The sequence below is a fragment of the Artemia franciscana genome, chromosome 9, assembly GCF_032884065.1.
Source record: "Artemia franciscana chromosome 9, ASM3288406v1, whole genome shotgun sequence".
Classification (NCBI taxonomy): domain Eukaryota; kingdom Metazoa; phylum Arthropoda; class Branchiopoda; order Anostraca; family Artemiidae; genus Artemia; species Artemia franciscana.
This window is the reverse complement of record NC_088871.1, coordinates 181,002-207,316: the sequence shown is the minus strand read 5'-3', so window position 1 is coordinate 207,316 and position 26,315 is coordinate 181,002. Positions and strand designations below refer to the sequence as shown.

At 33.2% G+C, this 26,315-nt stretch overlaps 1 protein-coding gene across 1 annotated transcript in view; it reads right to left on the bottom strand.

Moving 5' to 3' along the window:
* LOC136030849 (26S proteasome regulatory subunit 4) overlaps positions 1-26,315 on the bottom strand; it is a 59,856-nt gene that overhangs the window by 465 nt on the left and 33,076 nt on the right. The window contains exons 6-8 of the mRNA XM_065709894.1: positions 24,679-24,893; positions 16,864-17,061; positions 3,373-3,582 (exon numbers count right to left, since the gene is read on the bottom strand). Of these exons, the coding sequence (XP_065565966.1) occupies positions 3,373-3,582; positions 16,864-17,061; positions 24,679-24,893 (623 nt within the window). The remainder of the gene's footprint in view (positions 1-3,372; positions 3,583-16,863; positions 17,062-24,678; positions 24,894-26,315) is intronic.

Genomic DNA, 26,315 nt, shown 5'->3' with positions numbered 1-26,315 from the left:
TCCCTAGGGGTAAGGTCAAACACACTGGTAAAAAGGTCTCTCAGCTAAGGAATCAAATGGTGGATTCATGCTTGATATTTGAGCAACGTTAATCAGTCCCAGGGGGTGTATTTAGAAGTCATATGGGAGCTAATAAAAGAGTGATTCTTTTCCTTATTATCAAAATCCAAAAAATATCTCCAGTCTTTCACAAAGCAATATTACATAGTAATTAGGTTATAATCCATAGTGTCAGAGAAGATGTATCTAAACTTATGATAAGTACATACCAAAGTTCATATACTACTGTATCTGAAATGTTGGTAAAATTACACTGAGACGCTTTTGATTTCCTATCGGAGGAATTTGCTAAGTTAGCTATACAGTTATTCTACCCACAAAATGAAAACGTATGGAAATCGCTCAAAATTGCGGTATTTCAAGGAACAAAATTCCAAGATGTTTGGTACAAATCCGCTGGTGAGAAACTATTTCTCAGTTTCTGAGAAACTGAAAAGTTTCTCTCCGCTGGTGAGAAACTGAGAAACTATTTCTCAGTTTCAAACAACGACCAAAGAGATACGGCGCAATGATTACACTATAACGATGGAAAATTTGAAATTAAAATAGAATACATTACAAAAAAAAAGACGCATCGATGCTTCAAAAGTAGCCTTAATATTCTTAGGTGGATTTCCCAGCAATATTTGAATATCAATCAGAAATTAAAGAAAAAAACAAGTTTCTTTTCAACTCAAAGTAAGGAGCAACGTCAAAACTCAAAGCGAACAAACAACATGAGCAAACTTTAGCGTAAAGAGAGGCCATTGAGGAAGGGCAGCCACTCTCATATATGGAATAGTTTCAGTTCGTTTTAAGTTTTAAGATTGCTCTTTATTTTCAATTGGAAGCGGGGTAAAGAGTGGGGTATTGAGGAGGGTACAGTCCCTCTTACAAGGAAATAAGTTCTTTCATAAAAGGAATAACTTCTGTTCGTTTTAAGTTTTAATGTTGACCCTTCCTTTCCTTTGAAATAGAAGACTGTTTTGTATTTAATATCTTGTAGTAGCTACTGGGAACCACATTAACGAAATTCAGAGCTTTGTTCAAAAACATACTTAGACAGAGTGTATGTCTTCCGTTTGAATTAAAATGGAATAGGTGTGGGCATCAAGCTATGGCTAATTGTAGAAAAAGCCAAGACAGATAGTCCAATTGAGTGAGAGGCAATTCTGGCATTAACCACCCCCCCCCCCTTATTAGGATTGCATAAAAATGATGTTAGTTTATTTGTTAATAGATAAGTCTATCTATTATCCGTCCATGCGTCATTCCTCGGGCAGAAGAATTAAGGAAGATAGTCATAGAACAAAGATAGTCATAGAACCTATAGTTTTCCAAGTGTTTGGTTAAATGGCACGGGAAACGACGGGAGTAAGTGTGCCTCTCTTATTGGACCAGTAGTTGTTTGTTATCTTTTAGCAAGTCACGCCTGCCTAGAGTCTCAGACAGGTTGACCAAGGTTCACCAAGAAATTAAAATTGACATAGGACCATTAGATTGCCTGGAATGAGAGGTAAACAAGGCACGCCTACCTATGGTCTTAGGCAGCTTGAACCAAGAATTTAGAATTGACACAGAACCACGTTCATATTGGCTTTTTATAATACTTTGTAAGATCGGTTTTAATTAAATTTGTGTATAGAGCATTTAGTGATTATTCTCCCATGTCCCTATTTAAAGAAATATTATTATTAATCTTAATTCTGGTTTCAATTGCTTCTCGAACGACTTGCTTTATGCCTAGGTCATTGCTAATAAGGGCGGATTCTTCAAAAAGTATTTTGTGGCAAGGATTTTCCAACACATGGCTGCTTAAAACAGAATCAAAAGAAACGAAAACATAAATATTATGAACAACCAATAGATATCAACACAAAACCTGTCAAAAATATACCTATGAGATCAGCAGCCAAAAAAGCAAGACTAACATTGAAAACCTATTTTTAAACCATTCTCTTTCATTTCAATGAATTGCCTCGTTTCATCACAATTTATTTGTCAGTCCTGGATGAATAATTGGGGATTGAAGGCATATTATGAACTTAGGACAATATTTTATGCTAACTTATTGCGCTTTTAATATTATATTTTATCTCCCGAAACTGTTTACGGTAAATATTTACGGCAAACTGTTTACGGTAAATATTTACGGTAAACTGTTTACGGTAAATATGCACGCGTTTGCCACTTTGACACTATCAACAGCAAAGACAGTCACGCTTGAAATTACTCATAGAGAGGAAACTTTTCAGCCAAACACTTACTGGTCCAGGGAATATGAAATGTTTCATTTGATGCCCTTGGTACTTCATTATGAATTATTTGTTATTGTTGTAATTCTTAAATAACGAAAAACAATAAATACAGTCATAAATATATTCATAATTAATGAAAAGGGCTGAAGAGCAGCAGCGTTGCCAACACACTACGACTGTACAGTTTTCGGTGGAATTTAAAGGTCCTGTTACGGTGCATACAGTACCGGTTTTCGGGTATGTTTCTGACTCGGATATCTGTTGAAGTTTTAGTTTATCGAAAATTTGTTTCTTATTATGACAAATTTTTAAGCTCCTCTTCAGATGGTACAAATCAATCTCTCGCGGTGCAATATTAGTCGAAAAACTGGGACAGTTTCAAAGCGTTGCCAATACGGTACAAAAACCCTCTTATTGATTTATTATTTAATTTTTAATAAAATAGTGTAACGATAAAAAAGTTACATATTATAGTAATCATAATTTAACGATTTTGCTCTCTTACCTTGAGGGACGAAAATAACAGCAAATAGTCCATTACCATTGATAATAATTGGCTTCTGAAATGCATCTAAGTTGTGATTTATTTACTATCCGTACTTCCTCTGACACAAAACCTCTTTCCCTTTATCTCCGAATGCCAGAACAAATAGTTGCCATGTTCCGCTATTCTTCTCCACACTGTATTTTTTTTTCTTTTACTTAGCTTCCTCTCTTTTCTCTGTTGTATTTTTTATATTCGTTTTTCTGTACATATTCAGGTTTCCTTCGGTGGCCATTAGTTGTTTAAATATATTATTATATTATATTATATTATATTATATATATATATATATATATATATATATATATATATATATATATATATATATATATATATATATATATATATATATATATATATATAAATAAGGCAAAATCAGCTCGTTATAGCTAGTAAGGGCCAAAGTTCAAAAATAAGAGCTAAAGTTCTTCCTGATCTTATCATCGAAGTTTTTCCTAATGATTTTAGTGAAGAAAGTTATTTATTAAAGAACACTCACATGATAACAGCAGCGTATATAAAAAGGAATACCTTGATATCCGCCCCCGAAAGATCATCCTTGGACGTAATGAGTTCATCCAAATTGACATCTTCAGCTAATGTCATTCGCGAAGTGTGGATGTTGAAAATTCGTTTTTTAGTTTTTTCATCAGGCAAAGGAAATTCAATCTTTCTATCAATTCGTCCAGGACGAATCAAAGCCGGATCTAAAGTTTCAATCCTATTTGTAGCCATGATAACCTGAAAGTTATAGACACTTTTTAAAACTAAGGCAAGTTTCTTTCCTATGTCTTTGGGAAAAAGAAGGGGTTCCTTTTGAACCTTCCCCCTCCCCAAGGGGTACCAATTTAGGAATCAGATCAGGGAATCTTTTTAGAATCTCCTTCCCCAAGATTTTGAAAATGATCATTTAATAAGCATTTTACATGAGAAAAAGTCAAAAATACAAATTTCACCTACATTTCCAGAAATTAACATTTCTACCTTCCCCTTCTCTTCGCTTAAAAAAAAATTGTTAAATACAAAATATCCGAGATAACATCAAAGCCAGTCCTATCCTTGCTCTAGTTATCAAGAGACTAAAGAAAAGGAAACAAAAGGTACACTTTCGTTGGTTTTACTTTGCAATTTCCAACATTCGGTTTTAAAAAAGCATCATCACTGTTTCTGTTTTTATTTCTGTTTTTCTCCAACCTGTTTCCGTTTTCAAAAAAAAAAAAAAAAAAAAAAAAAAAAAAAAAAAAAAAAAAAAAAAAAAAAAAAAAAAAAAAAACAGAAACAAGACATCTGCTTTTGTCTGACCCGTTTCTGTTCTGTTTTTTTTTTAACCTGTTTTTTTCTGTTTGTTTTTTTTAATTGTTTTCTGTTGTTGTTTATTTATGGCACTTGGTATTTACCAATTCGGAAATATTAAAAAATGACGTATTTTTAACTTACGAACGGGTGATCGGATCTTAATGAAATTTGATATTTAAAAGCGTATCGTGCCTCAGAGCTCTTAATTTAAATCAGACCGTATCCGCCGGCATTGGGGGAGTTGGAGGGAGAAACCTGAAATCTTGGAAAACACTCAGAGTGGAGAAAACGGAATGAAACTTGGTGGGAAAAATAAGCAAAAGTCCTAGATACGTGATTGGCATAACCGGAACGGGAATCAACTCTCTTTTGGGGAGTTGGGGGGGATTAATTCGGGAAAATTAGAAAAAATGAGGTATTTTTCACTTATGAACGAGAGATTGGAACTTAATGAAATTTGATATTTAGATGGACCTTGTAACTCCAACCTTTTATTTTAAAACCCAACCGGATCCAGTATCACTGGGGGGAGTTGGGGGGGGACCAAAATTTTGGAAAACGCCCTAAGTGGAGAGATCGGGATGAAACTTGATGGGAAGAATAAAAGCAAGTCATAGATACGTGACTGACATAATCAGACCTGATCCGCTCTCTTTGGGGGAGTTGGGGAGGGGGACTAATTCGGTAATTCGGAAAAACTAGAAAAATTAAGGTATTTTTAACTTACGAACCGGTGATTGGATCTTAATGAAATTTTAGTTTTAGAAGGATCTTGTGTCTCAGAGCTGTAATTTTAAATCTTGACCACATCCGGTGACATTGGGGGGAAATCTTGGAAAACGCTTAGAGTGGAGAGATCGGGATGAAACTTGGTGAGAATAATAAGCACAAGTCCTATATATTCGATTGACTTAACCGGACCAGATCCGCTCTCTTTGGGGGAGTTGGGGAGAGACCTATTTCAGTAATTCGGAAAAATTTGAAAAAATTAGGTATTTTTAACTTACGAACAGGTGATTGGATCATAATGAAATTTGATATTTAGAAGGATCTCGTATCTCAGAGCTCTTATTTTAAATCTCTACCGGATCCGGTGACATCTGGGGGAGTTGGAGGAGGAAACCGGAAATCTTGGAAAACGCTTAGAGTGGAGAGATAGTGATGATACTTGGTGAGAAGAATAAGCGCAAGTCCTAGATACATAACTGACATAACCATACCGGATGGGCTCGCTTTGGGGGACTTGGGTGGGGGGGGGGGTGTAATTCAGAAAAATTAGAAAAAATGAGGTATTTTTAACTTACGAACGGGTAATCGGATCTTAATAAAATTTGATATTTAGAAGGATATCGTGTCTCAGAGCTCTTATTTTAAATCCCGACTGGATCCGGTGACATTGGGGGGAGTTGGAGGGGAAACCTGAAATCTTGGAAAACGCTTAGAGTGTAGAGATCGGGATGAAACTTGGTGAGAAGAATAAGCACATGTCCTAGATATGTTGTTGACATAACCGGACCAGATCCGCTAACTTCTCAAAAATAGCATTGAAATACTTGAGTCGCTTGAGCCGAAAGAATTTGATCTTGACAAGGAGTTTGATGAATTCAGGACCATTGTAATTGAGATTCTAACAGAAGATTATTCCTGGTACATCTCTCTCGTAAGAGGATACGTGAAGTTTATTTTCAATTATGATATGGATCAAGAAATTTACGGGAAAAGTCAAACATGGAATTGAAAAACATATTGAATAATAGAACGCAAAGATACAAGCTGACGATTTATTGTACCAATATGTAATATGCTCCACTAAATTTTAAAAAGGTATGTAATGGGTTGACCGGGCTTGTACTATTATAAATAGAATTTAAGTAAACTCTAATGTCGATAAAGAGAGGATAAACTAGAGTTGATAGATATTGGGATACAGACATGAGTGAAGCTTATGATAGAAAGCCGAAAGCCAAAATTGTTCAAGTCTTTGACTGCAGACATAGAGAAATGCATAAATAATTTCCAGGATGAGCGTCACATCAATTAATACAAGCCTGAGCGAAAACATTCTATTGACATGTCCATGGATAATTCGAAGCTAGAGGATAAGATGGAATATAGTTATCCAGAGTGCTGCGGGTATTTCTCCAATTTTATAAATGACAATGTAACTAAAACAAAGATATACTATAATAATTTCACAAAAACATTTTCTCAGTGACGATGGATCTGGTCTATACGTGGAACAAATTTCAAGATATTATGAGATGGAAAAGAAAATCCTCGATCCCCTTTTCATCCAAGAAGAAAAGATTCGCAAAAAAAAATTTTGTCGAAAAAGAGGAAATGAAAAGGTTGTCCATCAGTATCCTTGAAAGTTAGTTAATATTAGAATATTAGTTAATATTATATTAATTAATATTATCTTAGTTAATATAATTAGTTAATAATATTAGTTAATATTAGAACAGACGGTGGTTGATGAAAATATAAAATACGTCAAAGAGGGACTCCCTCTCCTATGCTCAACAGTTTCCAGCTTGGCAATTTTTAGAAGGAGCGAGTATGGTTACCTTAGCCGTTTTAAAAATTATTCTCAGGGCTCTTTTTTGAATGGAATCATTTTTCTGGTTCATCACAGGAGATACCAGGATGCCAAACTGGTTTGTTCTTCTAATGATCGTCTTTTAACACAATTCCAGTAGACAATTATAACTTTAAACTGAGAGATGAAATAAAGTATTTATTTAATATTTTCAGGAATTACCCTAGTTTCAATTCACCAATCAGATTTTTTGTTAAAACCTAAAGGATTATAATGTTAGAAATACTATTTTGATCTTCATATGCACGATGATGTTAATAACATTTACTACTACGTTGTTTTACAAAAATACAGTTTTTCGTAAAAAATTGATTCCAGTTTGAAAAATATTTACTTTTTAATGACAAAACGCACTAGATGAAGCAATTTCCTTTTAGACGAGCCATTAAACAGCTCTAAATAATCTTCCAGGGCCACGCTAGCTGTAGAGAAAAAATAGGAAATAAAAAGATGCTGTCGATGCAGAATATCGTGCTTGGAGCCACTTTTCTTATTTTTCAAGCCAATGAATTTTCTTCGTTATTCAAGCCAAGGGATGGTAAGTTTCCTATATAGGAGTTTCGAACAAGGTGGTTCTAATACTGTACTTCTTGTTTTGATCTAACACTATTTTCGCGAGTGATGGGCAATTGTATTTTATAGCATTGGGCGTGATCGTCTCTTACTAGGTTTCTAGCTACCGCTGCAACCCAAATCGGTGTTTGTATTCAACGAATTTTAGACACCATGGATGCATTCTTACCTGCAACCTAGTAAAGAGCAAATCTCGGCCTATAATAAAAAATGTATTTTCAGAAAAATCATTCTATGCAAAAAATTATTTGATACTGATTCAGCAATGTTTATTATAACCTCTATTAAACTGCAATGTAAATCTTAGCACGAAAATAAATTTACCTTATTTCACAAATACAGAAGAGAGAATAATGAGGACTTTTTTTTCCCAAGACAGTGAACAAACAAAACCTATTTGAATATTTCGTATATATTGCGTATAATGGAATATTGCGTATAACGGAAACGATCTTGTCAATTTATATAAACTGTAGATAGCAAAACTACCGTTTATAGCCTTAGGAATCTAAAAAACCCAAGCAAATCATACAAATATGAACAAGTTCTTCATTTATTGATTCATGATTGCAACTGAACCAGTAGGCGGGAAAAGACTTTTTTTATATTTTAATTTTATCTATTCAAAATTTAGATTTTTCTTTCAAAATTGGAAGTCATAGTTCCAGAGCATAAAAAAACTGTTTTTGGTCTGTGTTAGAATTATATACTTTTTGCTTTCAGATTTTTTTTTTTTTTTTTTTTTTTTTTTTTTTTTTGTTCTACGGATTATCCTGGACCATGACCCATACACAAACTCGGTTTAAAATCATGAATATAAACAAGTAGATTACTAGTCGACCATACAATCCCTTTTTGACTAACTTAAGACTTTATTTGCCAATCATTATAAATAATAATTTTTTATTGTCCTAAATGCCCTAGGGTCATGATAGTACAAAATTAAAAAAAAAAATATAGTTATAATTAATTCACATGAAATAAACGAAAAATTTACATAAATTACAAAACTCTATTTTTTTGGTATTCCTTTGCTAGCCTGAGGAGTCGTCCAAACCTTTCAACACTTACAAAACATCACTCACTATATACCAATTATTTTCTTCTTGCCCCAAGTAGTCAGCTATTCACCCTCGACTCAAAACACACCCGAAACTCTATACTATATACTCCAAAAACATTTCCTCTCCAGGTACAGTTCTTTGTACAAAAAAAAGTCGTCACTGATGAACTATTGAATTGGAAACAAAAAGCATATTTTAATGCTCTGTTACCGAGACATAAGTCCTTATCAATAGAACTTGCTCTTCAATTCAAGTTTTTGTAGTTAAAACTAACCGACACAAAAATCAAGATTTAGATACGTAAAAACCAAAATATAATTAAAATCTATGTTTTTTTGTGGTGTATATTCGTAGCTGCAAGAAAAAAAAATCTTCAAAGCTAGGAACCAGCTTCCTCTTAACATAAAAATTTCATTGATGTTTTACTGTTACAATTCGATCTTACAATTGCAATATTTTTTTTTCAGAAAGAAAAGAATTCTGGTCAAATACCCCTTACCCTAAAACCACTTGACTGCTTTGGACAAGCTGCGAGACAAGAAATACCGAAAAAGTGATTGAAATCAACGAACAAGCACCCTCAGTCTAGGACAGTAGGGTTAAAGTCTGGTATTTCATAAATAAAATGTGACACAATGCCTTTTGAAATCAACATAATTCCTTTAAAGAATCACTGCTGGCTTGAAAGTTGAACCCAAGATACCCTGAAGACTAGCCGAAGTTACAAACGTTGAACCAACTGGCAAACAAAGCCATCTTTTCATAGCTTTCTAAGACTTTATCACTCCATACAAATCAAACTAACTATTTATTTCCCTCATAAAACATATCCTGTGTTAAATTATTATACCCGTTATTTGATTTAATACGTTTTGAATGACCCCAACAAAATTATATAGATATTTAAAAAAAATCTTCTCAGTTTAGTTTATAGTTTATGGAATGTAGTCTTTTTTTAACAGTCAATTCAATCCATTCAGTTATTTCACAGACAGAACAGTTGAATGTCAATACGTCCAACACTATTATCATGATAGTAAGCACAGCTCCTAGCTAGAATTGCAACAATCACAGTCTGGCGTGAAAACAGAAAAAAATATAGACGTCTAGGATAGAGATAGACAGAAATTATTTTTTGTAATTTAGAATTAGAAAAACCTTTGGAGACCATGTTGACAAGTTAATTGGGCGGTCTTAAACATATGGTTATAGATTGTCCGAATGTGCAAGGCCCTTAATTACGAAAGGAGTTCAAAAATAATATTAAAGAACATCAGCACAGACTCAAATGTTAGTTACAGTCAAGCGTAATTAAAGTTTGTCAAATCTAAGCCTTTTTTTGAAGATTAGAAGGAGAAATAGTAAATGCACTTACTAAGGAGAGAAAGGCAAGACTATTTTACTCTACTTTCAAATTCCTCATTTCTTATTATAACATATTTGACGAATCATTGAGTTTTACATGGCAAGACCCCCCCCCCCGGTTTTCTATATTTGAGTTATTTAAGCATCTTTTATTTCATTGAGCATTTATCTCCGGAGTTTAGAGTCTCGTCTGACACCTGTTCGTTTTATGGATTGTTTTTCTTTGTGTTCATTCTTTTCGGGGATAACATTTCATGAATTTAGAAGCTTAATTTAAGCAAATAGAAAAAAGCTTTGAAAACAATGGAACCGTCAATAGTCCACCGTTGATGACAGAATAATCAGGTGGGTTTATGTGAGGGCAATATCCCATATTTTGGATGAAAGCTTGAAAAAAAATAAAATAAAATCGTCATACAATTTTCAAACCGTTGTTTTTAAGGGTAGAATTTCTAATTAATATTTATACAAAATAAAAGGATTGTGAAAAGTTTATCCAAGCCTGATATTGTAGTTCATTGACATACTAATTGTTACACAGACATTGATATATTTCATTGGTTATGCTTCTTCATTGTCTAACAATTCACTGACATCAAAACCAAACCAAGTTTAGTAATATATAGTGTTATATTTTCAAATCCGTTCTAACTTTAATAAACTCCTTAAAAACTAAAAGAACAGATTGTGCTTTTCTTGTTTCAAAATTATCCTTCAAAAAATACATAAACAGAAAGAGATTTATAACAAACTAGCGATCAAAATACTGCATGCAATTAGAGCAAGACCGAATTCAGGGGATGGGTAGGGGGTTTAGCCCTCCTCCTAAAAAATTGCTTGTCAGACTCATAAAAAAGTAATAAGAAAATATAAAAACACATTTTTGGTGCATTTTCAAAAAAAAATTTAGCATCCCCCCAGTCCAAATCCTGGATACGGCCATGAATTAAGATCAAAGGACACACTATAGAGCAATATACACTTTACCGAATGGCTAAGGATTCGAGATTTACATTTCCTGTGCAGCCTTTTGGATTTTTTTTTTCTTTTTTTGCAGTCATACAGAATTGATTTTTAAATGTAAATGAGGACTCTTCTACCATTCAATAGCTGAGATTCAGCTTTATCCATCCACCGGATTATTTTTTTAATTCGCTTTGCATTTTATTTAGATTGAAAAATATGCCAGGAACATGCGAAAATAGGAGGAAAAATTTATAACCAAATTTAGAAAATTCTCTAAGAAAAGCCTAATAAAATCATAATTTTTGGTCGGTGAATAGATAGATCTGAAACTAATTAATCCAATTCCATAGATATCTAGTCCTTTTGGTGCAAGAATGCTTGTCTCAAAAAATCTGGAGACTATAAAACGTAATAGGAGACCATAAAGCAATGAGAGATGGCAAGCAAAAACAATTCCGGCTCCGTAGAAATTACAGAAACATATATTTTTTTTATAAAAATGACTAACGATTTGTGTCTAGGGAGCTTTATTAAACAAAAGGTATGACATTTGACAAGAAAAAAAACGTAGCAGTAGCTTTTTGAAATTTTTTTCAGGGTATAATTAATTTATTCAGAATATAATATAATTTTTTTCAGAAAAGTTGTTGAAGAGGGCTGATGATTACCATATGACATCTGGTAAAGCGTAGGAGCTTAGTTGGGACTTGTTACCACATCCACCATATAGTTATGATACAGTACCATTAAACCATTATGTTTTTTTATCTATCAACTTTCTTAAACTGAATAAAACTTCAATGACGATTACGAAGCAGAACTTGAACTTGACCTTTTGGCTTCTTTTTGCTGATAAAAAAAAGTATTTTAGTGAAAATGACGCAATAAATAGGAAAAAGCTTAACCTGTTGTCTTTTCTCTTTTTTTTCTGATAAAAGTAACCATTTTTATAATGGTTATTTAAAACCACCATATAGTTATGATACAGTACCTTTAAACCATTATTTTTTTTCAATATCTATCAACTTTCTTAAACTGAATAAAACTTCAATGACGATTATGAAGCAGAACTTGAACTTGACCTTTTTGCTTCTTTTTGCTGATAAAAAAAGTATTTTAGTGAAAATGACGCATTAAATAGGAAAAAGCTTAACATGTTGTTTTTTCTCCTTTTTTTGCTGATAAAAATAACCATTTTAATAAAATACAAAAAATAACAACAATAAACTGAAAAATGACGGATTATCATAAGTAACAACGGAAGATATACAAGGAATTCAAGTTTCTTTATACATGAAAATTTAAATTTTTTATTTTCTTAGATAAATCTGCAATGACTTAGTCGCCAACCCATACTTGACATGTTTGAAATGTCCCAAAGACTGACATTCTCTACTTAATATATGCTTGTCTTCCAGTTTATTTTCCTCTCTTCTCTAAGTTATTAATCAGAGCTCAGCCCTTTCATTTCATAATTTATTCCCTGGCTTTTTTTTTCTTCTTTTGAGCTAAACACACTATTTATGGGCATTGCCGCAGCTAAATTGATTTGTAAAGCCTACGAAGCGACAAGGCGCCTTTTTTTTCATACAACAAAATCTCGAAGGCATTATGTTAATCAAGTCTAACCCACAAATTTAGTGTACATCTAAAACTAATACAATTAATTTTGATTAATCATATCAATGAATTCACCACTAGATCTTGTACCCCTAGAATAAAGCTCACACATGAAGAAGTTCAAACAAAACATCATGTAGAAAAGCTATATGCCCTATAGAAAGGGAGGGCTGAGTTTTAACACAGAATTTTAGGGTGGCCAATCCAGCCCCCCTCTGCTTAAATGCCTAAGTTTACCACACAGTTTTAGGGGGGGCAATACAGTCCCCCTCTGCGTAAAGGCCTTCTCGGAAACACAAGGATGTGAAGGATGAAAACCAGGATATTAAACAAAACTCAGTAAAAAAAAATAATAATAGAAAAATAAAAGATGGGCAACAATCCAGCAAATTTTCACGGTTGAGGGGGGGGGGGACGCCCATTAAAATGCAGGTCGTTTGCTAGTTGTTTTTTTTCTTGTATTTTCGGTACAATTCCCCTGTATTTTTCTAATTGGTTTTAATGATTTATTTATATGATAATCCAGCCCCTAATCTAGCGTCCCTCTGTAATTAACATCTATTAACCTGAACAGATCATTCCAGTGAATTCGCTGTTATATTTTGAAGCCCTTGAAAGGAATTCTACGACTCAAACATCCTAAACAAAAATTTATTAGGAGAGAACTCCTTAAATGCCGAATATCTCGAAATTAATATTCTGCATAGAATGTCTTACGAAACAGACGGACTGAGTTTTGGTGAAATTAGTTATCATAAAATATGGCCGCCATTTCAACAAATTATCCACAAAGTGCACGAAGTTTGATCCTTTCCTTTTTCCTTTTCCTATTTCCTTTTTTAGAATTCCCTCGCTTTAAAAGCAAACATAAAGGAAATTACTGACAAGCATAGTGCGTGTTTATTATATCCATTCTGTCAAACCTGGGAAAATAGAGTTTACGTATGAGGCCTGGAATCATCATTTACATTTCATGGAAAAGAAAAACAAGAGGTTTTGATAGCAATACATCATGCTTTCCTATTTCCCTAGTCATTAAAATTAAACAACAAAAATACTGAAAACTAGATACCAGGCTCTTATACACGAATCAGTTGGTATCTCTATTACTAACAATCTTTCGAGCTTACGTCAGCGTAATGTTTGTGATATAAGTAAAAAGATTCAGATTGGTTATGCAAAAATTGTTGCAAACAGAGGGAAGTATAATAGACGTGCGCTGGCCAAAATTAAAACTACTTTCTGTGATCATTATATCCTTTATGCATCAGGTCTTTTTCCCTTCTTAATAATGGTAATTTAAAAAGAATTCGGATAAATTATTTCAAATTTTGCAAATTTCTTCTGAATCTTTCACTTTGGACAAAAAAACGATTCTTGTTAGCAAATTATACATTATAATAAATTAAACATATAATTTTAAGTATACATTATAATTGTTATATACATAATTAAAATACATAATACATAATGATTACATACATTATAATTATACATATACTAGGCTCTTATACATGAGCCAGTTTTGATAAAGGAGGACATACTTCTAAGAATCTACAAATACACAACTTGTATTTTGCTATCTCAAAGATTGCATTTGCAATTGATAACATACAAAATTATGTAAACATACAAAATTGCTTTTGCATACATTGCTTTTCCACTTTTTGCACTAAAAAAAGCATTGGGGTCTTTTTTTGCGCTAGTTTCTTTTTCATAATGGTCTTTTTTCCCGTGGCCTCCTTTTCCTTTTTTATTTATTTCCAGCTTTGTTGTTAGTACATTTTAGTACATTGTAGTAACCATCGTGGGGCATTAGAATTTCTTTCTTCATTGCCACATCTACCTCTGGCACACCTCATTCTGGTTTCAAAAATTTGAACCCGTGATCTCCCCCTGCCCTGAATGATCAAGAATTTTATGGCATGCTATAATGTCATTTGTTCGTATGGTTTGCCTATTTTGGGGTTTATTTTGAAGTTTTGTGTTCCCCTCCATTGAAAAACTGCTGTTTAATATTTTGGTTACAATTAAACACTGCTTTAGTTTTCAGCTTGAAATCCATTTACTGTTAAGAAAATATTTAGATATTTGTTTTTTTAGAACGCTCTTAGTTGAGATTTGTCAAATTTTCCTTTTTTTTTCTTTTTTTTACAAACAGGGCGTGTAAAACATGCTTAATTTCATTCTAAAAAATAAGAACGTAATAATTTTGTTGGTAATAACAACTTTATCGAAAACATTAGAAGCAGCTAAGCCTAATGAAAGCTGAATAAAAATTGCTTTCGGACACATTGTCATCTTTAGTGCAAACAAAAGCATTAGGGCCTATTTTTCCAACTTTTTTGGAGGGGAGGGGCCTCCTTATTGAAGCTAGTTGTCATAAAACATGATCCTTAGTTCAATAAGCGCCCAAAGCTTGGCAATTTTCGAAACATTCCCTCAGTTTTGACAAACATAAACAAATAAAGCAAATTAATGAAAATTACAGTGCGTCTTTATTACATCTGTTCTGTCAACCCTGGGAAGATATAGTTTACGTATGCAGCCTCGATATCATTTACATTTCATAGAAAGAAAGAGATGAGGTCCTCATAGTAATATATTGTTTTCGTATCTTTTTTTTATACTTCCCTGTTTACCCTATTTATTAAAGCTTTACAACAGAAAAAATGGCAACAATATACCAGATTCTTAAACAAAAACTTAATATGGAGGAAAATATTAAATACGAGTCAGCAGTTTGTCGATTTTGAGAAATTTGCTTTTTCCAATGTTCCTTAAATCGATAGAATATTAATCCTTACGATGGAAGAGGATTATTTCACCTAGTAATTTGGGTAATAGCAATACTTATCTATCCATTTTTATCCCCAGAAAAAAAATTTCTTTCTTTCCTTCCTTCTTGGTTTTCTGTTTTTTTTTGTTTCTGTTTACTGTTTGTTTCTGTTTTCTGTTTGTTTCTGTTTTTCTGTCTGTTTTCTGTTTTCTTGTTTCTTGGTTTTGGGAAAAATGATAAGCATTACCCCCATAAAAAAAAATGAAAAACTCGGTGACCTCACATTTATAAACATAATCACCGAAAATTGAAACAATCCAGTAAAAACAAATTCAAAGAAAGTTTGAAGTTGCCAACTGTCTAGGAAATAATATATGTATCTATTTATTATATGTAATGTATTTATTATAATGTATGTACATAATATGAATGTATTACTCAACAGAGTTAATCCTTTTTAGTCCTTAGGAAAATTCAAGGAATAAACCGTGTGAAATTTAATACAACAGTTCAAACTTTATGCTCATCAGAGTTATACCTTTTTAGTTCTTAGGAAAATTCAAGGAATAAACCGTGTCAAATTTAATTCATCTGTTCAAACTTTGTAATCAATAGAGTTAAAATTACTCACCCTTGGGAAAACTCATTGAATAAATCCTGTCAAATTTAATTCATCAGTTCAAACTTTGTACTCAAAAGAGTTAAATCTTTAAGTACTTAAAAAATTTTAAGGAATATTTTAAGGATTTTTTTTATATGGGGGTAAGTTGTAAATCATGCATAAGTTTTAAACATATGCATGATTTACAACTAGTGAAATAGAAGGAAAAGCAATTGTGGAGGAAAATAGAAGATGAAAAAAGGAGGGGAAAAGAACAGATGGTAAATGGTATTCAAATGTATTACTAGTCTCTGAGGGTATCGGTTCTCTGAGTCTCTAAAATCTTTTCAATTAACTTTTAGAGTTTTGTTGGATACATGCTCACTTTCTCCCTTACATAGATATGCCTTGGTCCCACCATTTAAGTTTATTCAATCTTTGTCCAGCTTAATCCTGATTCTTTTTTTCCATTTTAAGAAATTTCATTTAGCCTTAATTGTATTTTCTTATGTTTCAATTCAATCCTGTTTGCGAATAACAGTAGCAGTTGTTATGAAAACAAAACATGTCAAAAAAAAAAACAAAGGAAGCTATTTAAGAAGGTATTATTTCCTAAATGCAACGATTTAAAGTTTATTATTTACCACGTTTTACGGAAAGGAGTCAAATACAAAAAAAATTTGTCGTTTACAAGATACACAAACTATTTAGACAATAACTTATACAAACACATACCAAAAAACAACTTTTTTACCAATTGATTTCTTTCATAATATATAATATTACAGCTCGTTCTATAGATTTAACTACGTAATAAATAATTATTGTTAAAACAAAAACTATACAATTTCATTTCAGTTTTTTTTTTTTACTGTCGGATTGATTTGATTCAATCTAGTTTTTGAATTCTTATAATTAGCTAAAATAACCCCTACCCTCTCTCCCTCTTCTTTATCATTGTTTGAGTCAGTTTCTAAATAGTTCGTATATACTAAAAAAATACACTCAGCATATCTAAATAGATATAGATTAACCAAAACTTCCAAAAGTAATTTTAGGGGGAGATTAGGGGGAGATAAGTCTAGGGACTCAGACTTTACATGTAAGCATCCATGCGCAGTTTAAGCCACTGAGTTCTTATTCAAGCACTACTACTGACCTTGACATCCCCACGAGAATCAAATCCATCAAGTTGATTTAGCAGTTCCAACATAGTTCTTTGAATTTCACGTTCGCCCCCTGAGTTTGATTCATATCTCTTTGTTCCAACAGCATCAATCTCGTCAATGAAAACAATGGATGGAGAGTTCTCTTCAGCGACGCGAAACAACTCACGAACGAGTTTGGGTCCATCCCCCTTAAAAAAGATAAAAGTAATAAAAATATGAACTTTATCCACCTGTTTGCCAGTTTATTACTGGAATTTTATTCAAAACTATTTTTCAAAAATGACAAAAATTTGATCTTGTACAAGAAAACAGTGAGGTAAATCGGTAAGAAAAAACTCAACTTCGTCTCTAAGAAAATATAAACACCATTTCTCTTTAACAAGTGAAATCTTAAAGCAAGTTAAAAAGCTAAGAAACCTACTGACCATCCCTCGTTTGGTTCTTAGTCATAAGAACTTTCAAAAATTTCCGGGTAGCAGGCATTTTTTTGATAATTGTTTTTTTTTACTTTTGTATTATTTTGCGATGGAAGCATATATACTGTGTTTTGTTGAATGAGACTGCTTTCTAGACTAACCTAGCCATAACTGCCTATGATCTAGGAAAAAAGGTATATCAACAAAAGAATAGCCGAAAATGGCCAGGGCATGCTACAGAAACATTTAAGATTAAAATTAAAATTTTGAAAAATAAACTTAGCTAGTATATTTTGACTTTATGCTGTGCAACACTGTAGTTTTTCAACCCCACTGCGTCCTGTTACAGCAACAAAAAATTCCACCTTATCAATCGAAATTTCATAGATAAAAAGAAGATTAGAAAATTGTCAAATAGTACTAAAAAGCAAATAGCTGACTTAAGCGCCTCTTACGTCGATTAGTAAACATGGAAAAGAAAAGTTGATAGACACCGATGTACTAAGGAAATACCAATTTTTTTCGCAAAATATATACTATTTTTAGTTTTGCGATATCATTCTTAAACAACAGCGCAGTATTACTACATTTTTTTTCTCATTTAACACTTTCACGCGAACTTTGCTAAAGTTCACGTGACTTTAGCAAAAGAGTATTTTATTGAGACAGCCTTCGCTCAAGATCCATGCCTTGTTATTTATGCATGGTAAATTACTAAGGCTTTCATATTTTCTCCGTAACTTAAAGCTTTATTTATTAGAATTTAAAAGAAACTGAACCAAATATATAAAAAATAGTTTGTCGTCCTAGTAGAGGTCAATTTAAGTTGAAAACAAGCAAATTACCAAATATTTAAGGAGACCTGCTGCATCCTCAACGTATGTTTAAAAATATATGTATTAAATGCACAGTTTTGAAGATTTTTGCTTTTCAAACCTTTCTAATAAGACACCTCTCATGACAACACCTCTCTAATGAAAACGCGATGTTTTATCGCATCACATTAGCACACGCCAATGCAGACCAAAATAAACTGTTTCGCTTTAATTTTCCCTGCTCTATACAGTAATTCCTGTAATGGTAATGTTTTGCTCGAGTCCCGTTTCTTGTTTCCTAAAACTTGATTCTCTTTAAATTAAAGTTTAACTTTCATTTTGTTCAATTTCAAGATGTACAAGTAGCAGAAGTCGTTTTAATTAAGAAGCAAAAGACTGACTTATGACCTTTGTAATCTCATCATTCTAATGGACTCGTTTGGTTTTACTTTTAATTCGTTAACTTTACCTGTTTTAGATTTCTGATTCTTCAATGACACATGCTTCTTTCATATGTCATTGTTTGAAGTTTGTATATACTATAGTATATACTATTTTCCTATATAATAGTATATACTTTATAATATACTGTTTTTGTATACAATACTATTTTATAATACTATTTTTGTGTATATATATGCAATATATATATGTATATATATTATTTTTGTGTATAATAGTCTATATTAGTATATGTATATAATAGGCTCGCTTGGTTTTACTTTTTAATTCGTTAAGTTTACCTGTTTTAGATTTTTGATCTTTAATTAGATATGCTTCTTCTATGGTCTTGAAGCGTAAATTCATATTCACTAGCTAATACATGCTTTTTGCATACACTTTATCTTATTCACTTGCCCTTGGAAAAAAAAGCAGCGAGTGTTAGTTCTACGATTTGAGCATTCTTCCACGCACAAACTATACTTTCCACTACTTTCATTTTGCCATAGCTTGCCTCAAATAGTAATTGGAAAACGCGAAAATAAAAAATATATTTCATATTCTTCTGCATTTCACATTTCACTTTTTTGAGGGGGGAAGGGAGGATGGTTTCAAATTTGCGTTTTGAGACTGAATTGTCCTATATCATTTTTTTTGTGGAGCTATCTTTCTAATGTGTATTCTAAGGTTGATTTTTGAATTATCAACTTGGTGGAAGCGATGACAGACTTCAGAGCCATGGCTAATTACAGTAAAAATAAGACAGAGAGTCTCTGAGAGGTGAATCTGGCTCAACTATATTTTGATGTTTTGGGATTTGGGAGGATGTGGAAAGGAATAAGCCCAAAAAGCCCTTTCCCTTAGGTGTATCCTTGTTGCTTTTTTTCATTTTTATTTCTTTTAATTTACAAAATTTTTTCAGGGAATAGTTGTATTACTATTATCCGGCAAAAGTAACGCAGGTATGGACTTGATATGAATTGTTTTTATAGGTTTATGCATTCTCTTTTACAAAATTTATATATGTACTGGTTTCTTAAAGAATAAAAAAAAAAAAGCTTGATCAAAACAAGATTCAGACAACACAAAAAATACTTTTGGTTTCTCGAAAAAAAAAGACAGATTTCTGGCCACCTCTCTCCCTGGATGAATTACTCAAACTTGAGCTTCAAATTGAACTAACTATACAAATTAAATTTGGGTTCATACTGAGCCTAAGTATTATATATATATATCAGCATGTCAGGTTAGCAGAGTGGCGCCGACTGCCGTTTTTGGATATATACTTGTTTTTATTTTGATATTTATGGCGTCATCCAAATCTCCACAAGACAAACATTGAACTCATGTTAATTGTGACTTGTAATAATAAATGGCAATACTATTTGGACTTGTTTTTATGTTGATATTTATGGCGTCATCCAAAACAATACAAGACATACATTGAACTCATGTTTCTATTTTATGTGTTTACCTCTTGTGTGGTTTTAAATTCATTTTTGTTTAAATAGTAGGCGATTAAAACCCCAGTGGTGGTGTAATAAGGGTTCTGTATTAATAGAAGAAGTAAAAAGGTAGGTGAAATCGAGCATAGATTAAACCTAACAATCAGAACAGGAGCACTAATTGATAAAACTGTATGAGAAGGGGGAGCAGGGAATTAAAAAAATGAAGATCTGACAAAAATTATTTTCACAACCTAGGATGTGACAATTTTTTTTTTAGTTTTTCAAAAAGGGGCTGTTCCCTCCTCAACGCCCCGCTCTTTCCGCTAGAGTTTGACTCTTTCTCTCAAGTCTACTTTTTGAAACAGTAAACAACTTTAGCGTAAAGAGCGGGGTGTTGAGGAAGGAACAGCCCCTTTCATATCTGGAATAATTTTTGTTCGTTTTAAGTTTTAATGTCGCTCCTTACTTTCAGTTTTAAAAAAAACTTGTTTTTTTATCTAATTTCTGAATGTTTTTTAATTAATACATGTTATGATTTTGGCTCTCCGCACATGAATAATTAAAACGAAATTTGCATATTATTTTTTTTTTGCTAAATGGCTTTCTCATAGTTTTGATCGGACAATTTTGAGAAAAAAAGGAGCGGGGGAGGAGGCCTAGTTACCCTCCAAATTTTGGTTACTTAAAAAGGCAACTAGAACTTTTAATTTGTTACGAACGTTTTTATTAGTACATATATACATAAATTACGTAACGAACTTCTATATTCGTATGTTTTTACTACATATATGAGGGGGTTCACCCCCTCGTCAAAACCTCGCTCTTTACGCTGAAGATAAAATTTTGTTCCAATTCCTTAAGACTGACCCCTGAATCACAAAGGCCGTAGAATAAATAGTTGAAATTACTAAAAATACTTTAGCGTAAAGAGGGAGGTATTAGGAGGTGAACCCCTCACATGCGTAATAATTTCTGTTCGTCTTAAGTTTTAATGCTGCTCCTTATTTTCAGTTGAAAAAACTTTTATTTTTTCATTTTTTTAAATGCTAAAAAATCCTGCACCCCCTTCATGGAAATTTTCTTCCCCCATGACAAATTCATCCATGGATAAGTTTTCCCCACATAACCCCCGCTCCTCAACTCCCCCCCAAAAAAAATCCCACTGAAGACGTCTGTACACTTCCCAATTACCATTACTATATGTAAACACTGGTCAAAGTCTGTAACTTCCAGCCCCATCCCACGGGGACTGTGGGGGAGTAAGTCGTCCCCAAATACATAGTTATTAGGTTTTTTGACAATGCTGAATAAAATGGCTATCTCAGAATTTCGATCCGGTGACTTTGGGAAAAAATGAGCGTGGGAGGGGGCCTAGGTGCCCTACATTTTTTTGGTCACTTAAAAAGGACACTGGAACTTTTGATTTCCGTCGGAATGAGCCCTCTCGCGACATTCTAGGACCACTGGGTTGATACGATTACCCCTGAGAAAAAAAACAAACAGACAAATAAACACGCATCCGTGATCTGTCTTGTGGCAAAAAAAAAATACATAATTCCACATTTTTGTAGATAAGAGCTTGAAACTTCTAAAATAGGGTTCTCTGATACGCTGAATCTAATGGTGTGATTTTCGTTAAGAATATATCACCTTTAAGGCCATTTTCTAAAATAAGGCAAATTTTCTCCGGCTCGTAACTTTTGACGGGTACGACTAAACTTGATGAAACTTATATATTTAAAATCAGCATTAAAATGCAATTCTTTTGATGTAACTATTGGTATCAAAATTCCGTTTTTTAGAGTTTCGGTTAATACTGAGCCGGGTCGCTCCTTACTACAGTTTGTTGCCACAAACTGTTTGACAAGCTACCCGGGACTGGAAAAGAATTTACCTACTTATATCCTCATATTGGGCATATCAAGGAAAATCTTATCGTCACAAACTATAGATTATTTTTCAAAAAAGAACTGAAAGAGGATATCTGTTCATTTTGGATGTTCCACTTGGAGGGGTAAGTTTAAATTCACAGTATAGGGGTTTATTAATATGGTTAGCCTCTTTTTTTATAGTTATCTCAGTGCATTCTGATTATGGTATTTGAAGTCTTGTATCCTTAGTACGTTTTATTTGACAATATTTTCGTGGTTATCTTAGGGCATACAGGTGGTTATATTTTGAGCTGGAGGAGGGGGGAGGGGTATACATTCAAAATTGTACGAATTTTACATTGAACTTTCAGACCTATAAAATGTTTCTCATGAGTAAAGTCTGTCGTGAATCTTTTAAGTTACACTCAAAATGCTATTGACGTTGATTTACCAAAATGCTAAATGAAATTGACTATTCTCTTGTTTGAAGAAATAAATCAACAAGATATTTTCCACCCGTCTGAGGAAAAAGATCAACAAGAGGCTGTTCAAGTTCAACACTGATAGATTCACAGACAGGGCCGTATCCAGGATTTCTGTTCAGGGGGAGGGGGTAAAAAAGGCTTCTTTTTTGTTTTTACGAGTCAGACAAACATATCAGGGGGTTCAAACCTTCTAACCCCTTCCCAGAATACAGCCTTGATCACAAGCCAAGATTTTGTTTTTTATAAGAAAATGTGTTGATAATCAAGCACAATAGGCAATTTCAAACATCATAATAATTTATGAATGGACTGGAAGCAAGGTCGTATCCAGCGGAGTATTGGCTCGGGTTTGAAACCCCTCAGAGGTTTTTTTCCGACTCATAAAGATGCAAAAAAAAATGCATATAAACAAATTTTTGGTGCATCTTTTAGGTTTTTTCTAGTTAAACTCAAAATGCCCTTGGCTGACGTTTTCACATAATAAATTTTAAATTTTAGAAAATAATAATTAATCGACAAAACATAAATAATTATTTTTTAAATATATAAGGCCCAGTCCCGCCAAGGGACATCTTAACAGGAATCAGGGCAAAAATAGAGGTGCTATATAAATAGGGCTATGACATGATTTGGGTGTATGTCGACCACACTACCTCAAAACAGTGACAACACTCCCTGGCCACACTGCTAGCGAAAGAGTGGCTTAAGTGCAGGGGTAAATTTATAATCCTTTAATTCTAAATCAAAAGACACTATGTGTGAGCCGGTTGTTAATAAAACGTCTCAGCAACGCAACATAACATAGATACAAAGGGCTTTACATACACTCGACTAATTGGTCTTATGACAAAGGTCGGTGAGTTGAGAAAAACGAGTTAAAAAGATCATATTATCTATGGCCTAGGCCATACTTTTCAATCTATTTTGTTTGTAGTGTGGCCACGTTGAAGCAAAGACTTCAAAGCATTCAAGCACAAATATTTCATACAAGGGAACTCAGTTAATTAGACCCGTTGAGATGGACTGGTGTTGAGGGGTGTCTCCCTGTTGAATTCATGTTCTTCAATAAGTCAACTCTATAGAGCCAGCAATCCAGCTGAACATTTCTATCCAATTTTTAGGCCATTTTGGCCCAGGCCATACTTTTCAATCTATTTTGAAAACGAATTCTTATTATTTTTTACGTTTATGATATATAATATGTTTATATATTTTTTTTTTTTAGGGTAACTCTTTTGACTGCTGCAACAGTGGTATCAAATGCCAATGGTTACGGACTAGAGTTTTTTCCATCTACAATTCGAGCACGTGATCCAGAGGATCTACCAGCGTCTCCTTCAAGAAAACTCGCAAGCTGAAGAGGCTCTGGAACGTCAGCAATCCCTCTTTAAAGGGTGTAGGACCGTATAATTTAGCTCAGGCCATTTTGCGCTGCATGTTTTCACTTATATTCATAAATTCTCTAGCAAAAATTCTTTTTTACTTTTCAATCTACTTTGAAAACGAGCTTTTATTATTTTTTTTATTTACTACTTTTTACCTTTTAATCTTCCGATCTAATTATCACGAAATTATTATTCTTATGCAAGCGTTTATATAATTCATATTTCTAATTACTACACGCCTCGGTTTTAAATCGTAATTAAGATTGATTTTGAATTAGTGTTTGTTTTAATTTTTTTTTTTCTTTGCTCAATCGCCCGTTTTTGTTTTACTAATTTTACGTACTAAAAGCATAGAAAGTGAGATGGAATCTCTCGGTCCATTTTATACCATGACCCATTATGAAAAAAGCAGATCAAAGAGAGCCAGTTCATTGTACGACATGCCCCGTAAATGATGGGTTGGAAGGTCTATCAGCATCTCCTTCAAGAAAACCGCAAGCTGGAGATGCTCTGAAACGTCAGCAATCCCTCTTTAAAGGGTGTTGGACCGTATTTATGAAATGAGTGACCTGACCAAAAATTATATAGCTGGCAAAACACAGCATTGAGATTTTAATATCCTTTGCATATCAGAGACAATAATAAATGGCACAATTGGAAATCAACAAACAGCAGCCCTGGAGACAGAGAATACTTCTTCACAACTTTCACAAACTTAATTTTTTATAAACTTCCATAATCTGAATTTGGTTGTACCGGTAAAATTAAGCTATTTATTAATTGGTATAGGGACTAAAATAACTAATTGCATTTTGTAATAAATGTTTCCTAGTGAAAACATTTGATTGATAACAAAGTAAAACAACATCAAATCAAGAAGAAGGGGAAAAAAGTAGAAGAAAAGGAATACAACAATAAAGTAAAAACAAAAGGAAAACTCTTACCAGATACTTCTGAATGAGTTCAGATCCAACAACTCTTAGAAAAGTGGCTGATGTTTGATTTGCGACAGCTTTGGCAAGGAGTGTTTTACCTGTGCCAGGGGCCCCATACAGAATCACCCCTTTAGGTGGACGAATACCCATTTCTTCGTAGTACTCAGGGTGAGTCAGAGGTAACTCAACGGATTCCTTAATTTCCTGGATTTGAGTATCTAAACCTGAAAAAGAATATTCTTAATTTAGTTCCGATGTTGTTCTATATGTTTATCAGAATATTTCAAAATTACTGCTAGACGTTTTCTCGCCTGATTCAATGGAAATAGACTAAGTCGACGGGCAAGTCCACTATCCTTGAACCAATAGGTTCAAGGACCAATATCCTTGAGACCTTGAACCAATAGGGGGTTTCAGAAAATTTGGTCACAGATGGTCAACACAGTGGCTCGCCTTTGCAGAGCAGCTGGAACAAGATCGATCAACATGGTCCAAGAAGGTCTCTAAGATCATCGATGCCGGGCGAGGTGGAAACGCCTGATTCCCGCCACAAGTGCAAGTAAGTAAGTCCACTATCCTACATTTAAGACATTGGTAAGTTCCGCTCAACATCTCTTTGCTATGGCGAAACATGGCGAGACTTTCAGTTCGAACTTGTTGATCCGATTGATACATCGCGATATTTCTGAGCTTATAACCTTCAGATAAAGCTCATTCGAATGCAAAATGTGATTCTAATTCTTCTTGGGTGATATAAATACAGAGGGTGCCAGTCGACCATTTTTATAACTTTTACACACCCCGGGCACTGCACCAAGTTTTTCTTATTAGATGACCATTCTAATCACAATAGTTGGAAACCTCCAACTCAAAACTAAGCCTCCAGGAGCACCGTGATGTACCCCCCACCCACCCAAAGGGAAAGGCGGTCAAACTATGCAAACAATCGACTTCAAAACTTTAGATAAATTTTAGTAAAAGATGAGCATTTTATAACTCAGAACCACGCAAGGACTACGAAGACTTATATCAGAATCAGACAAGAATCATTAATGTGAATATTGGAAGGATCAAAAGTGAGACCCTGAGTAACAACCCCCCCCCCCCCACTTCAAACTTACATACATGTTGCACATATTTCAGTAGCTTAATAACGTTAATTGTTATCATAGCAAAGACATAAAGAAAAATAAAAGATAGAAACAAAAATTATATTTCTTTGTTTCGTAAAGAAACAAAGAGGTAACTAAGTTACCCTTAATGACATTTACTTCTTATTTATTATGAGTTATTATATGCATTATTTATAATATAAATTTATAATTATTTATAATATGAATTATATATTTATTATATGAATTATGAGTTGTTCTGTTTTCTTGCGAACAAAAATAAATCAGCTGACAGCCCACTCAGCCTGAACTTGAAAGTTTCAGTTTAAATATACGTTAAATAAATTCTGAAATCGACTTAACGACTTAACACAATATCTCGACTTAACTAAAGACGTTGAATAAACGACAAATTTTGAAAATCAACACTTTAAGTTCGATCACGCATTCGACGAAACATGTTTTTTCCCTTGTTTTTTTTTATTTTTTTTTTTTGTCTAACAACGCTTCAAAATAAACTAAAATGTCACTTAT